Source organism: Silurus meridionalis, chromosome 10, assembly GCF_014805685.1.
Source record: "Silurus meridionalis isolate SWU-2019-XX chromosome 10, ASM1480568v1, whole genome shotgun sequence".
Taxonomy (NCBI): domain Eukaryota; kingdom Metazoa; phylum Chordata; class Actinopteri; order Siluriformes; family Siluridae; genus Silurus; species Silurus meridionalis.
This window is the reverse complement of record NC_060893.1, coordinates 28,464,336-28,484,328: the sequence shown is the minus strand read 5'-3', so window position 1 is coordinate 28,484,328 and position 19,993 is coordinate 28,464,336. Positions and strand designations below refer to the sequence as shown.

General features: G+C 39.0%; 1 protein-coding gene across 3 annotated transcripts in view; it reads right to left on the bottom strand.

The window, feature by feature from the left end:
• Nucleotides 1-19,993, bottom strand: part of LOC124392179 — a 77,928-nt gene that overhangs the window by 51,806 nt on the left and 6,129 nt on the right. The window contains exon 6 of one of the 3 annotated variants that reach the window (XM_046858941.1): nt 18,368-19,579. The exons of 1 other annotated variant lie outside the window; for it this stretch is intronic. In XM_046858941.1, coding sequence (XP_046714897.1) covers nt 19,575-19,579 — 5 coding nt within the window. In that variant the 3' untranslated portion in view covers nt 18,368-19,574. Of the gene's footprint in view, nt 1-18,367; nt 19,580-19,993 lie in introns of those variants that run through there. One more of the 3 variants, XM_046858940.1, reaches the window with a different exon arrangement.

Genomic DNA, 19,993 nt, shown 5'->3' with positions numbered 1-19,993 from the left:
ACATGAGCTTCTACAGTAATGTGAGGATCTGCACTGATGGAATCTGTGGGGGGAAACATTACAATCTACATGATTTGGAGCATTTTATAAAAATTGTAGCATATTGTAATGAATGTGAGGACACTTGTGTGTTGTTGGACTTGAACCAGGTCACTCACCCACACAGACAGAGAGCCAGAAGATGGAAATAGAAAGGAGGATCATGATGCCTGGAAGACTCGTGTGGAGTTTTTACAGATTTCCTGATACAAACACAAACAAAGGCAGATTATTACACACATTAAATATAAGTGGAAGATCAGCTTCTGCAGAAAATCACACAAACAAGTGTTCACTGTATTAGTGTCAATTTTACACCCTGAAAAAACACAAATCACTCATTTAAAATCCCACGTTTCACTACGCTTCATCACCTCAGTAACTGCACCATGACTTTACTGCCCCCTGTTGGTGGATTTTAGAGTCACAGCAGCAGTGATGAACTTTCACACACAGAACAAAATCCAAACTTTGTTGTGAATTGATTTTGGTCTCAGAGCTGCTAATGTGATGGAGCATGAGTGAGATCTTGAAATCTGCTTTAATGAATGTTTTTCTGCTTGATGGTTTGTTTTACTTTGGATATTTAATTTAAAATTAAAAAAATAAACTGTTCATTTATTTAATCTTTTTATTAACAAAACTTTAAACACAAATTACATTTAGATAAACAGTAAAAATGATCAGATTGAAGTGTAGTTTCTTCAGAATATATATATATATATATATATATTTATTTATTTATTAAGTCAATATCTATATGTTAACTAAAGTTTTACCAACTGACAAAACGGGTAATAAATACAATAATAAATTCAGATATACTTGAGGTAATAACACACTTCTCTGTAGAAAGCAGTGGGAGTGATGGATCAGAGGCTTTATAGAGACTAAAATAAATAAAAAATAAATGTATAAAAAAATATTTATCCAGTATAAAGAAGTAGATTTACATGGGACCCCAAACTGCCCTAAACACAGTGTAGAGTTTAATAACATAAAAATATTTTTCATTCAGCACTGCTACAGACATTAAACCAGTTTTAGTGTTTTATTTTTTAAGAGAATCAGGATTTCCGGAGATCATGTGACTCATCATATGATTGACACACTGCTGTGAACAAAATCCATTAACACTCAGGAGCTAAAATCCTGCTTCATCACCACATTACACTATTTCAGCTTTCACCAAAAATGTAAGAAATACATGTTTCAGTTCACTAATAAACACGAGAGTGAGTGTTTGTCCGTGTATAAAATGTAGGAACACAGAAGTCATCAGCTTTAACACAAGCACATGGTGAAGAACCTGAACACACTGATGATCAGTAATGACATGTTTATAACCTCCTGAAAATGTATAAGTGCCTTTAAAATCAATTCTTCATACTTTATTATCCAGCAGAAGCAGTGTTGTGTCAGATGTACACAGATAAACATTAACATTCATATAAATAAATATAAGAACTGAAAACTGAGTCTTACCCTGGAGAGAGAAGAAAATGTCACGTAACTCAGTGTCATTTAAGTAGAAGTTGAAGCTTTTGGTAGCCGCGTTTCAGGTCAGAAGAATCAACAGCATGCAGGTGGAGTTGACTTTTACTTTTGCAGATGAAGTGTTGGAATTTGTTGAGTATTTGCAGTAGGTGTGGGAAGATCCATGCTAATAATGAAGAGATCAGGTTTTTGTATTGGATTGATAGTAGCTTTCTTTAGTTTAAAGTATCCTGTTTCTGTTTTCCCATAAAGAACGTGTGTGTGTGTGTGTGTGTGTGTGTGTGTTTGTGCGTGTCTGGGTTTTTATTCACATCTTGCACAAGTTGCTCCCCCTCTCTACTGTGATTTGTTGTTCTGTTGTAACGTGATTCAGCAGCTCCAGGTGAAATCAGACACCTGAACACTACAGTGAGTGTGAGATGTCACACCATTCACCATCACTGTTGATTTCTGTAAAGCTACTTTGAGACAATGTCTGTTGTGAAAAGCGCTATACAAAAAAACTTGACTTGACTTGATTTAGTGCAGTAACACAGAGGATCATCATGTGGAAATATTTTACAGCTGGAAATCAAACACTTTAATCCACCAGGTGTGTAAGAAGGAGATTCACTACTGCAGCAACACCACCAACATCTACTGAACACACACATTAATACATGAAGAAGAAAAGTTCCAAGCTGTAACAGAAACACAGAGAGGAACAGGGAGGTCCTTCAGACAGGAGTCACCAGCAGAGTCGTTTCACACTGTAAAATAATCCCCATATCTACTCTTTATAATTGTGGCAACAGATTAGAAGCAATGATATTAATTATATTCAACAACTTTAACAGCTGAGTTAAAATGAATCAAATGAGCTCCTAAAAGTAAACCATTTAAAATGCATAACTGCAAACACCGCATTCAATGAAATTTAATAAAATTACACACAATTTTCGGGTGAATTGGAAAAAACAGAACCACCATTTAAACGAATATTACTAAATTCAGTTTAATTAATTTTATTTGTACACTTTTAACAATCAACATTGTCCCAAAGCAGCTTTACAGAAATAAATAACTACAAATAGACATTTAAATGTAAAGTATTATTAAGTTTATCCCTAATAAATGTGACTCAGTGATGACAGTAGCAAGGAAAAACTTTCTAAAATGGTATGAGGAAGAAACGTTGAGATGAACCAGACTCAGAAGGGAAACTCATCCACATTGAATGTCCCTCATTATAGTTTTATTATTGTTGAGGTTCTTAGCTGTTCAATGTTGATTTATTGATTTTCTATTTTTTTATTATTTATCAGTTTATAGGAGGGGCTGAGAGATGGGAGGAGCATCTCCACAGAAAGTGATATTTTCACAAGTAATGCGGCTTTTATGGGCAACCTGGTAAATGTCGGCCTTTTCTGACTTCCCACAATTTGTTTGTATTTACCTGGGGAGTCTAAATGTTGTAAATAAACAAAAATGTAATATAGGCTTTAAACACTCAAATGTACACAGAACACCTCAGGGTACCAGGTGGCAGCATAAATTATAGTAAAGAATTAAACAATTACAATTGTGGGTTTTAGGTAATGGTCCAACACAATCCAAAGTTTTGATTAAAATGGGTTTGTGCTGACTACAGTGGGGTTCAGGGGTACAGGTAGAACAATCCTCAGTAAATTAGGAACCATCACCTAAAAGCTTCCAACCAGTGATCTTCAAAACTGAGAGGAGACCATTTCATTATCCGCACTCCATCTGTAATGAAACACATTGACTGATACTGCTTGGCATTAGACTGCTTTGTTACTGACTCAAAACTCAGATTGCTGAGCAGCTACTAACTGTTTACAAGACCTGGGCAGATGTACCTCTGGACTGGGCATTTATTATATGTGACAGCTCAGAGTTATAATTAAACTTTCAACGGCCCCGCCTGAAAAAGGAAATACATTGACAGATCAATAATATCACCAACATACAAACAGGGAACACAGAGGAGTGCTGGTGCCCAGGCTGAGAAGTAACACTCATGGGTTCTGAAACTACTTAAGGTAAGGTGAAGACTCTATTTCTTTGTTATTACCTAGAATGCCTGAAACTCCTGCGACAGGTAGCTCTGAGTGCAGAGATCTCAGCACAACCTTCACCAGCCCTCAGAAATTCTCCATTTCCAAATACACATGATGTAATGGCACATAAACTGCCTCAATACCAATACCTTTATTAACACATTGCTACATGCACAGGAGGCTTCAGAGAACAGTAACGAACTCGTCAACTCAAACATCTGCACCGAGCCACTAATCTCTCATTATTACACTGTATTATTACAGGCTGTTTTACATGTTCAGCACATAAACACACATGATGTAATGACACAAAAGAGTTAAACACCAGATTAATTATGCAGCGACTCTCAGAGGTGCTCTGCAAAATCACAGCTTTAATCTCTGCTGTTTCTTTTTCTTCCTTTGCTTTAACACTGAGCAGCTTGAGAAAAATGATCTAACTCATGACAGTAGAAACTGTTTCGAGACCCTGCTGAGCCCCACGTTAGAAATAATACGAGTTTTATATGTGGCTTTAAACAAACATGTGTAACCCCTCTTGGTTCTCATGTCAGATTTGCCCGAAAAAAGACCACCTTCACACCATTTTGGAGTTCATCCATACGTTGTGTTTTACTGAGGGTAAAATAAAAAGACACGCAGGTTGCATAGTTACACAGCTCATCCGGTCACAAAACTGTTAAATAATACAATTAAGGGAAACAATAAGTACACAAAAATAAAAAAGGGATAATTTTCACACACGTATAGCGCGCCCGCACACGTGTTGCACACGTGTGAAACACCTGCTACTTAATTATGAGCTAAAAAATAAATAAAAAACTCAACTACTCCAAGTTGTCAAAAAACACTTTAGTGAAATCATATCGTTTGTAAAATAAATAAAAAGGTTTATTAACAGCATGTGTATGAATATTACCAGAGAGAACATTTGTTGCTTACCGTTTACCTCAACAGCTCAGGTGGAACTGAGAGAAAATGGCCGATGCAACTTGCGTTTTATTCTTTCCTTACTTCACCTATAGGTGTCGCTAATTCCCCTCTTCTCAGGTATAATATAAAAACAAATGAATTACACAGAAAATATATACACTGTATAGTGAACTATTTCACAGTAAAAAAGTATTTTGGCACCATTCAAAATAAATCCATTTCCTTTGTTACATTCACCCCCACTGAATGTGCCAAAATATAACAAACAAAACTCCCACAGAGACAAAATCCCAGAATTGCCATTCTTAGCACAATGCTGTTGATCAGAAAAAACTGTTCATCTAAAGAACTGATAAGAAAAAAAGTGCTGCGCATATTCACTTCTTCTTAAACACGACCCAAATAAAGTGCCTTCTACACTTCATCCCGGCAACTCATACCTATATGCACTCCAAAATTGACATAACACCCTAAACTGTGTACTCTAATGTTTCAAACCAAGAACAGAAAAAGACCATTTGCCATGGTTCTGTTGTCTAGTGTAGTGCAGGGCCTGCCTGTTCATAGAACAAATAAGGCGATTCACCGGTTTCAAGAATCTGCCAAACCTTGATCTACGACCTGACAACTCAGCACCATCCACCGTTCCACTAACAGCACAATTAGGATCGCAGGCATTGACCTGACCAGTACATTCCTGATGAACTGAATGGTCCGAAAGAGTATTTCCAGGAATCACACTAAGTGGCGGCACATTTGCAATCACAGAGAAACCATGAGAATCACATGACTTATCTACATGGGGGCCACTAGGATCCACGGACCCAGAAACTTCAGGGCTTCCACTCATAGCCACCGAATTGTCAAAAGCCAACGAGCCGTCATCGGAAACATCATCGCCCACAGAAAACACACTCTCATCATCAGCAGCTCCTACAACATCACATAAAGGGAGAAAATTCACACAAAGAAGCAGATTTCTGTGTACTACCTTGAGCTGACCCGATACAGGGTGTTTTATCTTGTAAATGTAAATCCTGGGATCACGGTCGACCACAGTATATACCACACCCTCCCACTTATCTGAAAGTTTGCGTTTGCCACGCTCACTCATATTGGCTAACAGAACCCTGTCACCGACTTCGATGTTCACGCCCTTATGTCTTCGGTTGTACATCCTGGCCTGGTGAGACTGTTCTCTGCCAGTATTAACCTCAGCAACAGCAAGAGCCTCCTTCAAATCTCTGTCCAAAGATACTACATACTTGGGAAGAGAGTCACTCGAATCGTTCCTCAATACACTCTTGAAAATCACATCAACTGGCAGTCTCGGCGTACGACCAAACATTAAATAAAATGGAGGAAACCCTGTCGTCTCATGTGCAGTACAATTGTACAGAAAGGTCAGTGTGTGAAGCATCTGGGGCCAATTATGCTTTGGTCTTGGCTCTAGAGCCCTGATCATATTACCCAGTGTCCGGTTAAACCTTTCAACAGCGCCATTGCCCATTGGGTGGTATGGGGTCGTCTGTGACTTTTTGATCCCACAAAAGTCGAACAAGTGTCTGATGAGTTCGCTACAAAAATTTGCACCCTGGTCAGAGTGGATGCGTTCTGGGAAGCCATAATAACAGAAATAGTTATCCCAAAGCTTCTTAGCCACCGACTTAGCAGATTGATCCGAACAACGAAAAGCGTGTGCTAGCTTCGTAAAATGGTCAGTAACCACCAGAACGTCAACAGACCTATTCTGAGAGTCCTCGGCTGACCAAAAATCAATACAAACTAACTCAAGCGGAGCAGAAGTCTTAATACTCTCCAGTAAAGCCCGACCTTCTGGTACTGGTGCCTTTGCAAGCACGCAACGACCACAAACTTTCACATAGTCACGGACATCTCGTTCGATCCCAATCCAGTAAAAACGCTGACGAGACAGGTGAAGGGTGCGATACTGACCTTGGTGTCCAGCCTCATCATGACAACCCCTCAAAACTTCGGTTCTGAGAGAAAAAGGCACCACATATTGGAATCTTTTGTGACATGTTAAAGGGTCTTTTGAAACACGATACAAGACACCATTGGTCAAAGACAGCCTATCCCACTGCTTTAGGAGTTTTAATGCAGCACTGGGTTCACCTGCACGCTCACGTCTCGAGGGCCTACGTTTAAGGTCGACATAGTGCATCACCCATTTTAAATGCTCATCTTCAAGCTGTCTGTCTCTCAGTTCTTGGTGAGAGTATGAAGGAAGAGAATCAAACCCAACGTCGGTAATCTGTTGGACGAATCCAGACAGGGGAGTAGCCCACACCTTCGCTCCCTCATTCCAGTGAAGATGGTTAGAAAAGACAGCAGCCACTTCGGCACTTGACAAACTACCACACACATCCACACCCAAATCCTTCCGATCACAGGCACCCGCCGAAACCTCAGCACTATCAGCCACTCGCTGACTGGCATTTGACAACCGAAAAGCATCTTGCACAGCAGCACAAGTATGGTTCTCCGACTCCGCTACCAGCTCGACATAGGGTTCCCTAACTATGCGGTAGCTAACACGACCATCTACAAAAGGTTGCCTACTCAAAGTGTCCGCTATTGTGTTCTTTGGCCCAGGAACATATTTGATGTCGAATTCAAAGGCGGCTAGTTTAGCCACCCACCTCTGTTCACAGGCATCAAGCCTCGGTTTGGTCAAGATGTGCGTCAAGGGATTATTATCTGTCCAAGCTGTGAACCGGTGCCCTTTAAGCCAATGGCTAAACTTATCACATACAGCCCACTTAAGAGCAAGGAACTCAAGGCGATGTGCTGGATATCTGGCTTGCGCTCTGGTAAGTGATTTACTCGCAAACGCAATGGGTCGAGCTTTGCATTCTCCTGGACGTAGTTGCGAAAGTACAGCACCCAACCCTTCCGATGAAGCATCAGTAGCTAGAATAAAAGGCCTGGAAAAGTCAGGGTGTGCGAGGACTACATTAGAAAGCAGAGCTGTTTTCAAAGCGGACAAAGCCGCCTCACAAGCTGGAGTCCAATCATCAGGAGTAAGTTTCCTGAATGATGTAACACCTTTGCGACCCCTACCTCTACCTTTCTTCACACCACTAGTTAAAGCGTAGAGTGGGTGTGCAAGGGATGAACAATTCTCAATGAAACGTTGGTACCACACGACAAGACCGAGAAAAGACTGAATTTTCTTAACTGATGGGGTAACACCATCAGGGCACATCAAATCTGCAGAAGTAATCTTAGCAATCGCTTCGACCTTCCCAGGATCGGTGGCGACACCATCCTCCGAAATCAAATGACCAAGAAACTTCACAGAGCGCCTAAAGAAATGACATTTCTTTGGTGACAACTTCAAATTGTGTTTTTTCAACATTCCAAAAACCATTTCAAGCCTTTGCAATGCGATGTTTTCGTCAGGTGCAAAGACCATTATGTCATCCAGGTAGCACAACAATGACAAGAAATTCTGGTCACCAAATATCCTAGTCATCATTCGCATGAAACTAGCAGGCGAGTTACAAAGGCCTTGCGGAAGACGATTATATTCATGCAACCCTATTGGTGTAGTGAAAGCAGTGTACTTCTTGTCGTCTTCATGTAATGGGATATTGTAAAATCCAGAAGTCAAATCCATTGTACTAAACAATGAATTGCCACCAAGTGCTGCAAGACAGTCTTCTTGATGAGGAAGGGGGTGTGCATCTTTCACAGTACGTGCGTTAAGCCAACGGAAGTCTGTACATATCCGCAAATCGCCATTCTTTTTCCAACACAGTACCAAAGGAGACGCATATTCGCTAACTGACTTACGAATTATACCTCTCTCCTCCATCTCATTCAGAGCAACACGCAACTTCTGGTACTGTGAAGGGGGAACTCGTCTGAAGGGTAAACGAAACGGCTTCTCATCAAACAGACGTATTCTATGTACAAAACCACTGACTTCGCCGCAATCAAGAGAATGTCTTGAAAAAATTGACTCATATTCAAGAACTAGATTACAGAGCTTCGTCTTCCAGGATCCAGAAACTTCACAGGAATCTAGATCAATAGTCTCTAAGCCACATTGCCTGAGCCTGCAACGTAGCTCTTCAGACATGTCCGTCTCAACCACTGACTGCTGAACAGTCGACCGAAGCGGCAACTCACTCTCTGTTTCACCCACATCCTCCAAAGCAATGCAAGGATAAACGTCGGCCACTTTAGAGTTCCGCCTAAGCGTCACTGGTTTGTCGCTAGGATTGATCAGCTTAAATGGTATACTGCCATCACCCCAAAGCTGAGTGACAACACGACCCACCAGAACTTTCCTAGTGGCAGAATGAAGTTTAGACGGTTCTACCAAAACAGTACTGCCTAGTTGGCCACAGAATTTAGCAGGAAGTTTACCCCAGACTAAGTGTTCTTGACCAGGGGGGTATTCCAGAAAGCTTGGTTAACTTACCATTTGATAAATCATAACCTCTGGGTTGATTTACCCCAAACAGGCATACCATGAGTATGTCGGTTCCAAAACACCTGAGAAGAGTTAGTTTAATCAACCTCCAACTGGTTACCCAGAGGTAATGCGCGTGCACGGTGCATTTATAAAGACATTCTCAATGGATCGCCGATTTCATGAGTCACCATGGAAACTTAAAGCGGAAAAAATAGAGCAGCGTATTTCACAGAGGCGGAGTTGAAGGTTTTAATGCACGCTTATGAGGAGTTTAAGCCAATAATATTAAAAAGAAGCAATACAGCTGCATCAGCTAAAGCAAGAGAGTTGACTTGGAAAAATATACCGGACAGAGTAAATGCGTGAGTGTATTAAATTACAAATTTGTTATTGGCTCCCGTTTTATTATAATGCAAAATAATGAAGTATGACTTATACATCCTTTTGAATATGTTATATCACTATGAAAGCGTTTACTTTTCCTGCCATTTATTTTTTAGTTTAAAATAATAATGTATATTTCTTATTTAATAAGCTGTAATCCTCCTGGAACCACAAGAACTTTAAGCCAAGTCAAAATGAAACACAAAAACATTCTGCAAAAAGGTAATATTTGATTACACAATTACTGAACTATTATTATAACAGGATTTAGTATATTCATTCTGTCATGTAGCTAATAAAAAGAAGACTGAAGCCCGTCTAACTGGCGGGGGTCCACCACCACCTCCCTCACCCCATCTGAGGAGCTGGCTCTGTCCCTTAATAAAGGGCGACCAGTGGTTGCTGGCATTCAGGGGCAGTTCATCACACACACCATGCACCACAAGTGATGGTGAAAAAATGGTGAAATGTAAGTTTACCTCTATGATTTGTTTTAATTTTTGTCCTAATAAATTACTATCTCTGTCACTTAAAGGCTTTTTGAACAAGATACATTTTATGTAGGCTTATTTTATTTAACTGCATATGATGTATAGGCTACTGTGATCTTAGTCTGACATCTTACTCTTTTCATGTATTATTTTCTTTGATAATATTGAGAATTTAATGGGTTGTGTGTTCTTATAGATACTGATGGATGTATTGTATTATTGGACCCTCCAGAAAGAACTGTCACAGTTGTAAGTGATTTGTTGTCAGGTACTTTTAGTTGCTTTTAGGTTTTTTTTTTTTGCCAGATAATGTATACTTTGAATATTTCTCCTGTAGGATGAAGATGACGATGAAGAGACCACATCTGCTGTGACAGAAGTGGACAATGTTGGTAGATCCACTGAGGTATGATGCATACCATTATAATGTATGGCCCCTTTTTGCATTAGAGTAACAAACTGTCATTGTCCTTTCACAGTACATACCTAGGGATTTGCCCACAGATGAGGGTCCTTCAACCTCAGCACACAATCTAAGCAGGGTAAGAATTTGTGTCCAGGTGTCCATATTTGAATTTTATTGTCTGACCAAACAATTTCATTCATTACATTTTTTCCACCTTCCTAGTTGCCAGCAAAGGAGCTGTATAAGGTCCATCTTCAAAAACAAATAAGAAAAAGTGACAGAGATGGACCTTATACCGCTTCAAATAGAAGAGAAAAGACTCCTCATTAAAAAAGCAGCACTTGAAATTGAATTACTGGAGCATCGCCTTAAGGTGAGAACTTGTCTGAATAATAATCTGTTGCATGTTAAAAGTGAGTGAGTGTGAGTGTGTGAGTGAGTGAGTGAGTGTGAGTGAGTGAAAAAAGCAATATAAAAAAACATTTTATTGAATTTTATTTTATTGTTTTTCAGGAAATAAAGAAATAAACTGCCTGGCAGACCAGTGAAAAAAATTAATAAAAGTGATTTTGACAGATCCTGTCTCTCAAAAGTCTTCTGTCTCTGTTGGCCTCTAAAATCTGTAGGTGTTCCTCTGGGCCATCTTCCTCAATACAAGGAGGGTGGCTCTCTCCTCTTATAGTGGCAATATTGTGAAGCACAACACACGCTACTATAATGTCGCATGCCCTCTCTGGACTAACCCGGAGCCCACGCAGACTCTGAAACTGAGATTTGAGGATCCCTATAGTCATCTCCACCTTGGCCCGTATTCGGCTGTGAGGCAGGTTAAACCGTGTCTGTGGTCCAGGCTCAGGTTCAGGGTAGGGTGTCATTAAATAGGGCAGACAAGGGTATCCTCTGTCCCCCAGCAAAAACCATTGTACTGTCCTGTAATGACTGAAGTGTACAACACAAATGTAGTAAAAAGGAGAAAAATAACAATTGTATAAAGCAAAACATACCCTGCTGAAATGTCTGGTAAATTCTTGCATCATGCACAGATCCTGGCCATTTTGCCTCAACATTGGTAATGATTTGGGTTGCCTCACATATTACCTAGTTAGTGGAAAAAGTAATGACTGCACATATACTTACCCTTAAACAAGAACTCATCACACTCACGATTACGTTCACTAGGTGCAGAAATCAGTTCCCAATATCTGTCCGAACTCTTCAGCCTATGGACAATATGTTTAATGACATTCGTATCCCAAAATTAGGTCATCTCCTTGACCTGGCACAACAAGACATGGGACAATAACAGTTCAACCATAAACATCCAAGTTTAAGTTCAAGCATGCTTCTTGGGAACACCCGTTTGCCACCACAACCAATCAAAACAACATCTGTGTCCTCCTCATTAACTGCATCCAAAGCACTATGTTCCCTTAACTTACTGAAAACTGAATCACTCAAGGTACAGGCCATCGAGCCAGTGTCCAACATTGCTTTGACAGTGACCGAGTCGTTAAGAACAACAGGTGTGTAGAAAAGTGTATCTGAACATGCAACTCGTTGAGTATTCTGAAAAACAACTCTCTGCGAATCAGGACAAATGTTCTTTATGGAAAGAAACAAGTCAGTATCAACATTGAGGGAATTTTCAGAATCACCCACACTCCCCCTCTCCGAATGCAGGTGACTCAGTTTCCCTGATCACTAAATGTACCTGAAACAGGACGCAAAGTAGAAGCCTGTTTTTACAGTCGTTTTGAATGACCAGCAGCATGACATTTAAAACACAAGTGATCAGATCTACAATGGTCAATAGTGGTATGTGTTGTGTCGCTGCAAATGCTACATCCCTTTTTTCCTCGTGTTTTCCCAAATGCCACATACGCGGGCTTATTCTCTTCCTTATTCTTTAAAACCTCAAGAAGCTGTGCCAGCATCTCGGCCATTCTATTCAAACCGGACCGATCTACTGCTTCAGGTTTAGGTTCATCAGGTCTAGTGGTTCCCTGTTTAAAGCATGAAAGTACAGCTTCAGGACCAATATCAACATTTTCACATTTCTGTAAGGATATATGAGCATTTTGACAAGCTGAATACACGTTAGCGCTTACTCTGGACTTTTGTTCACGCTGGAAACTGTCCAAAAGCTCCTGAACATCCTTTGCTGTCCAGCTTTCTAACGGGCGCACTTTGAAAACGCGTGCCAGTTCAGTATCTGGACAATTCCTCACAAACATCATTGCAACCTCAGAATTCAGATTGTCCATTCTTCTCCCTTGAGCTCCAAGACACTCATTGGCAATATCCGCTGCCTTGTTTAAACGAAGCCAGTAATCCACAGGATTCTCACCATGTTTAGGTAGTGTGCTATAAAAATCAGCTAGTGGCATACTAGAATAGGACACCTCGCTGAAGTGTTGCTTAAGTATACTATAGATTACTTCTGGGTGATGTTTGCTGTCCAATGCAGAGTTACTACGCAAAGCTACCTTCACTATGTCTTTCGCCCTACCCATGAGATGACTGATTATCTCGTCAGCTTGTTCAGTGACGATGTTTCTCTTCCGTAAATAACGCTGCATCATATCAACCCACTCCTGAACGTTACATTTCCCCGAACCATCCCCCCTAAATACAGGTGGTTCCTTCTCATCAGATTTCAAAACAACATTTAACTGTGACAGATCAAGGGTAGCACACTGAGAACCTGCAGAGCTATTATCACTAGAAGTCCTAGCAAATCCACCTCCCGATAAAAGTCTGGCGGTTACTGAATCACCAATCTTCCGACCCAATTCTTCAACCAAGGCACCAAATTCATTGGTGTCATGCCCGCTAGATGCCTTCGCTACACAGGGTTTAGGAGTAGATGTGATAGGGAAAGTCTGATTAATATCATAACCTTCCCCTGATGCACAAGTATTGGGCTCATACTTAACACCACCTAACCCTTAGTATCAGAAAACTGCATCAGATATTTTCCCCGCCCAGCCCCAAACAAGGGAGTATCTGTGCCGCCCTCAGCCATCTTTGATGATATCCACAAAAAGGTTTTCAAATAAAACACTAAGTTAAACAAAAACAACAATTTATATTAAGCAGAAACAAGATTTTCAATTATAACAACCTGTCCGATGTCCATCGGTTATATTGTGAAGTCAAAAAAAAAAAAATAGGGAAAGAGTCTATAACCGGAGAATCTGGCAACCACAGTCCGACCGTCCAGACGAATCCTGCAACGTCACTTCCTCGATGATCAGCACCACGTGGACCACGAGCGGGAATCACGGCACCATTGTAACCCCTCTTGGTTCTCATGTCAGATTCGCCCGAAAAAAGACCACCTTCAAACCATTTTGGAGTTCATCCATACGTTGTGTTTTACTGAGGGTAAAATAAAAAGACACGCAGGTTGCATAGTTACACAGCTCATCCGGTCACAAAACGTTTACCTCAACAGCTCAGGTGGAACTGAGATTATATTCAATAAATGGCTGAACTCATTATTTTTTGATTTTATGAACACACTAATAATAATAATAATAATAATAATAATAATAATAATAATGACGACACAAAAAAAAAAGATAATACACCATACCTGAGGGTAAAATAAAAAGACACGCAGGTTGCATAGTTACACAGCTCATCTGGTCACAAAACTGTTAAATAATACAATTAAGGGAAACAATAAGTACACAAAAATAAAAAAGGGATAATTTTCACACACGTATAGCGCGCTGCTACTTAATTATGAGCTAAAAAATAAATAAAAAAACTCAACTACTCCAAGTTGTCAAAAAACACTTTAGTGAAATCATATCGTTTGTAAAATAAATAAAAAGGTTTATTAACAGCATGTGTATGAATATTACCAGAGAGAACATTTGTTGCTTACCGTTTACCTCAACAGTTCAGGTGGAACTGAGAGAAAATGGCCGATGCAACTTGCGTTTTATTCTTTCCTTACTTCACCTATAGGTGTCGCTAATTCCCCTCTTCTCAGGTATAATATAAAAACAAATGAATTACACAGAAAATATATACACTGTATAGTGAACTATTTCACAGTAAAAAAGTATTTTGGCACCATTCAAAATAAATCCATTTCCTTTGTTACACATGCAGACACACTTTTTAGATATAAAGGAAGACTGATATGATCACTATATAAATCAATACAAGCATTTATTTATCAGCCCTGTCAGATCAAACACACACACACACACACACACACACACACACACACACACACACATTGTTCCTAATAAAGAGGTTAGTTAGTGAATATTAGATGAAAGGACATGTGTATATTGTGTATATCTGAAGTGTTATAAACATAGTGACTGATTATTACGAGGGCCTCATTGTAGTTTCTCTAATCAAATAATCCTTTGATATCGGTGTAATTTCTGTAAATGTTTCTATGGAGTTTTACAAGCCAGTTTATTGTTCAGTTGTTTTTGCACTGCATTGTGTTTGTTTACATGTACTCTCAGTTATAGTCTTTATAGTCCTCTTTGCACTGTATTGCATTTTTAGAGTATAAAGTAGGTTTACTGGTTATGTGTGTTATGTGTATTGTCCCATGCTGTTTTGTGTTGTATGTTGTCTGCACTGTTTGCACTCAATGCACTTTATGTAGCTTTATGTTGTGTGTTGTAGCTCTGTGTTGTTTAGTGTAGCACCAGGGTTCTGGAGGAATGTTGTCTCATTTTTACTGTGTACCACTGTGTATTAGACATGACAATAAAAGCCTCTTGACTTTTGACTCTCTTTTGACTCTCTTATACAGTGTGAGTAAAGGCAGGGGTCAGTACCATTTCTAGGTAGAGGCTTGAGGGCATGCTCGTCCCTTATAATTGTTAAAAATCTGATTTTCTGCTGAAGTTTAATATTCTGTATATGTTTACATACTTGAATTCAGGCATTTTTGCAATGATTATTATATGTTTAAGGTTTTATATAGATGGTTGTAAATGATTTGAATGGTGTTGGGGCAGAGCATTGTGTTGGAAGGGTTGGAGTCATGCAGGTGACTATAGGAATCTCACCTATAAAAAACAGCTCTGCACAGGTTTGTGCATAAAGTGGATATGAAAATATATGATACCTGTAAAAAAAAGGGTAAAGAGTGATATATGTATATTATCCTAATTTGAGTGCAAACAAGAAAAAATACTTCTGTGTGAACTGAGACCAAAACAACAAACAAAACCACTTAAAAAACAACCAAATATTTACTACATTCATCCCTCAATTAGCAGGATCACTTTTTACTTTGTCTTTTACAAACCCGATTCCAAAAAAGTTGGGACACTGTATAAAATGTGAAATATAAATGAATGCAATAATTTACAAATCTAATAAACTAATATTTTATTCACAATAGAATATAGAAACATATTAAATGTTGAAAGTGAGACATTTTGAAATGTCATGCCAAATATTGGCTCATTTTGGATTTCATGAGAGCTACACATTCCAAAAAAGTTGGGACAGGTAGAAATAAGAGGCCGGAAAAGTTAAATGTACGTATAAGGAACAGCTGGAGGACCAATTTACAACTTATTAGATCAATTGGCAACATGATTGGGTATAAAAAGAGTCTCTCAGAGTAGCAGTGTCTCTCAGAAGTCAAGATGGGCAGAGGATCCGCAATTCCCCCAATGCTGCAGTGAGAAATAGTGGAGCAACATCAGAAAGGAGTTTCTGAGAGAAAAACTGCAAAGAGTTTGAAGTTCTCATCATCTACAGTGCATCATATCATCCAAAGATTCAGAGAATCTGGAACAACCTCTGTGCGTAAGGGTCAAGGCTGGAAAACCATACTGGATGCCCGTGAGCTTCGGGCCCTTAGACACCACTGCATCACATACAGGAATGCTACTGTAATGGAAATCACAACATGGGCTCAGGAACACTTCCAGAAAACATTGTCGGTGAACACAATCCACCGTGCCATTCACCGTCGCCGGCTAAAACTCTATAGGTCAAAAAAGAAGCCGTATCTAAACATGATCCAGAAGCTCAGGTGTTTTCTCTGGGCCAAGACTCATTTAAAATGGACTGTGGCAAAGTGGAAAACTGTTCTGTGGTCAGACGAATCTAAATATGACAAAATATGCCATGTCACCCGGACTAAAGAGGATAAGGACAACCCAAGTTGTCCTTGTGCCATCAACTACACACTTCATACTTTCTTTCATTGTGAACAACAAGTTCCAAGCAGCTGTGTGTGTGTGTGTGTGTGTGTGTGTGTGTGTGTGTGTGTGTGTAAACATCAGTCAAACAGGTTCTGAAGTTTTTCTCATTATTGTCTAATACATAAATCCCACAGTGTGAGAATAGAATCTGTAATCTGTAACTTAAATATAATCACATTAGGGTAAAGGGCCGTTCCTACAGCTTTATTTTCTTCCCTTGGAACCAGTAAATTATTTTCAGTGTATTTCTATCTAATAAATTACATTATACAACATAAAGTGAAGGAGTGTCTTTGAGTGAATGTAATGAAGATAAACCTACTTAGAGAAAGTAAAATAAAAATCAGAGGAGACCAAAGAAGAAATATAATTTATTCTGGAAAAAAAAATTGAAAATTGAAAAAATATTAAATATATATGTGTGTGTGTGTGTGTGTGTGTGTGTGTGTGTGTGTGTGTGTGTGTGTGTGTGTGTTAGAAACACATGGATAAACATTATTTACCCATTCATGAACATGTATTATATATGTATATATTTGTCATACTGTATATATTTATAAAAATAGCCATGTTTTATATTTTGAAATATATGTAACATATATGGACAAGTATTAAAGATATTTGTATATCTGTGAAATCCAAACATGAACACATATGCAGTATATTTGCTCTACATTTACTGCTATATATCAGATTTCTGTATGGGACACCCTGCTTATCATTAATGTGGCAATTAAGTGTCACCAAATTGGTCCTGGCATCTGACTACAACTAAAACCTACAGTATTTGTCTCACTGTAAAGAAAATAAATAAATAAGATTATTGTGTGGAGTGTGTAATAAACTTAAACCAAATTGATTGTAAAAGGAATGAGTTTGGTTTGACCGAAAAACCCTCTTTATTATTAAACCAATAATTATAGATAACACTTTTGTGTTTTTTTAATTTATAAAAAAGTAAAATCAATTAAGCTACACTTCTAGTCTGGCTATGTCACAGCAACCTTAACCTGCAGAACTCATTCAAATATATTTTATTCATACATACAGGATCAAACTATGTGTTACAGATGGTTTATTTATAAGTGTGGTGCAGAAGGAAGGTAGAAATGCATCAGTTCCTGCATTCTGATAGTGATGATGACTATGATAGTGAAAGATCAGTGACTGATCAGTGACTGATCAGTGAAGATCGTGTGGATTTTATAACAAACAGTGCAAGTAGTTTTAATAGTATTAATTCAGCAACTGACAGTTTGACATCAGATCAATCAGACTCTCAAGATGTGTAATGTTGAACCTCATATGGAAACAAACATTAGTTTTGCATAAACATTAAATCGGAAACATCTGGTAAAATATTATAAACTGATGAGAAATTACATTTGAAATAAAACACACATCAGTGGTATTTGTTTCTTATTATCTATCTCGCTATCTCTCTCTCTCTCTCTCTCTCTCTATAGACTTTCTAATTCCTTTATAATGTAAATCTTTTTTTCACAGGCCAACAACAACACAATCAAAATAATAACAATTTCCTTCAATTAAAAAAAACAATCTTTTAACTATTAACAGTTTATGCCTTGGAGTAGAAAAAGTGCAAAAAAAACAACATTCATTCAAGCTCAGGTTTTACACTCTGATTTACTCTAATGCACATTAGTTCAAACCAAAGTGCATCATGTCTGGGTTTAGGCTCTGAACTATTTATAATAGTAAATCCTCAGGATTGAGTGAAGGTGATGATCAGTGAGACTCCTGAGTGGTGTTTTGATCTTCATTAAGAGAAGTTACACACACAGATATGTGCTGGTGAACACAGAGAGTGTTTGAGCAGCTTGGGCACGGAGTTGGAGCAGTGTGTCGGGGAGGAAACATGGAAACTGTGCAGCACACACAGGGTCGTACTTTGACTTGATCGTGTCTCTACACTGGAGTTCAATCAGCTCCATTTGGAGGTTGGTTGGTGCGCTTCCACGTCAACCACAAATGGATTACTGAGCAGTTCAAACCTGCATTTCTGGGCTGCAAAGTCAGTAAAACACCGGGTAAATTCAGCGCTGAGTTCGTGGAGTTTTTCAGCGGTCTCGACTGACGCGCCACGCGTAGTATTAGCAGTATGTGCCCGATATACTGGTGGGCCAGCTCTCATACACATTTGATATGACCTTGCGGGCCAAATATAATTACAGGCCTGAGTTTGACACTCCCGATCTAAATGATGATGCTGAGTTGGATTTTCCAGAGTAAGAACATAACTCAAGTCAGTGGTCTACAAAAATAAAACACACAAAGATTATTAAATGAATGATTAGCAATGTAGGAAAGCAGGACACCTGCTACTGAAGGATGCAATGACACTCTTCGCTGCACCAGGAGCCGTAGGATCGGAGCCGAAATGTAGTGGGCAATAGATTTATTATGGGTTATAAAAGGAGATTTGTTTCTTACTAAGTCAGACAACATCATTCAGACATGATCATGATTCAATAAACCTCAGCATCAGTATTGATGGTGTCCCACTCTTCAAAAGCAGCAAAGTCCAGTTCTGACAAATACTGGCAGTTTTACAACTTCAAGCCATTTGTGGTGGCTCTTTATTGTGGGGACAATAAACCATAACTTCTTGAGGAAAATCTTGATGACTTTTTTAATGGAGAGTAAAAATCTCACAGACAAGGGATGATTCATGGAGACCTACACAGTTCATGATAAAGCACTGATCTGCGATGCACCAGCAAGAGTTTATCTGAAGTGCATTAAGAATCATCATAACCATCACAGTTGTGAGAGATGCATCTTTGCTGTACATCACCAGAAGAGTGACATTCCATAAACAGGGATGAACAGACAAAGCTTTCAGTGCAGTGCAGTACAAGAACTTTTAAACTGGTGTCAGCCTCTTCATTGCTGCAGGACTGTCTTGTGTTACAGATCATTTGGATTATGTATATGGTCACTTTGGGAATAGTTGTAAATATCACAAAAGCTAAATAGACTTAGAGGAAAACATAGAAAATATATATTTAAATTTTTAAAAGTGTTTTTACTTCCCAGATCATGTATGCCAGAACTGTGTGGGTGGAGCACATTTGGGTTGGAAATGCGTCACTATACTGAAATAAAATAAAAATAAATCAGTACAGACTTTAATCATCTGAAACACAAACTTTAAACTGCATAGAAACCTGATGTGAAAGTTATCTCCTGTTCCACCACATCCCAAAGGAGCTCTATTGGATTGAGATCTGGTGACTGTGGAGGTTATTTGAGTACAGTGAACTCATTGTTATGTTCAAGAAACCAGTCTGAGATGATTCACGCTTTATGACATGGCGCGTTATCCTGCTGGAAGTAGCCATCAGAAGATGGGTACACTGTGGTCATAAAGGGATGGACATGGTCAGCAACAATACTCATGTAGGCTGTGGCGTTGACACGATGCTCAATTGGTACTAATGGGCCCAAAGTGTGCCAAGAAAATATCTCCCACACTATTACACCACCACCACCAGCCTGAACCGTTGATA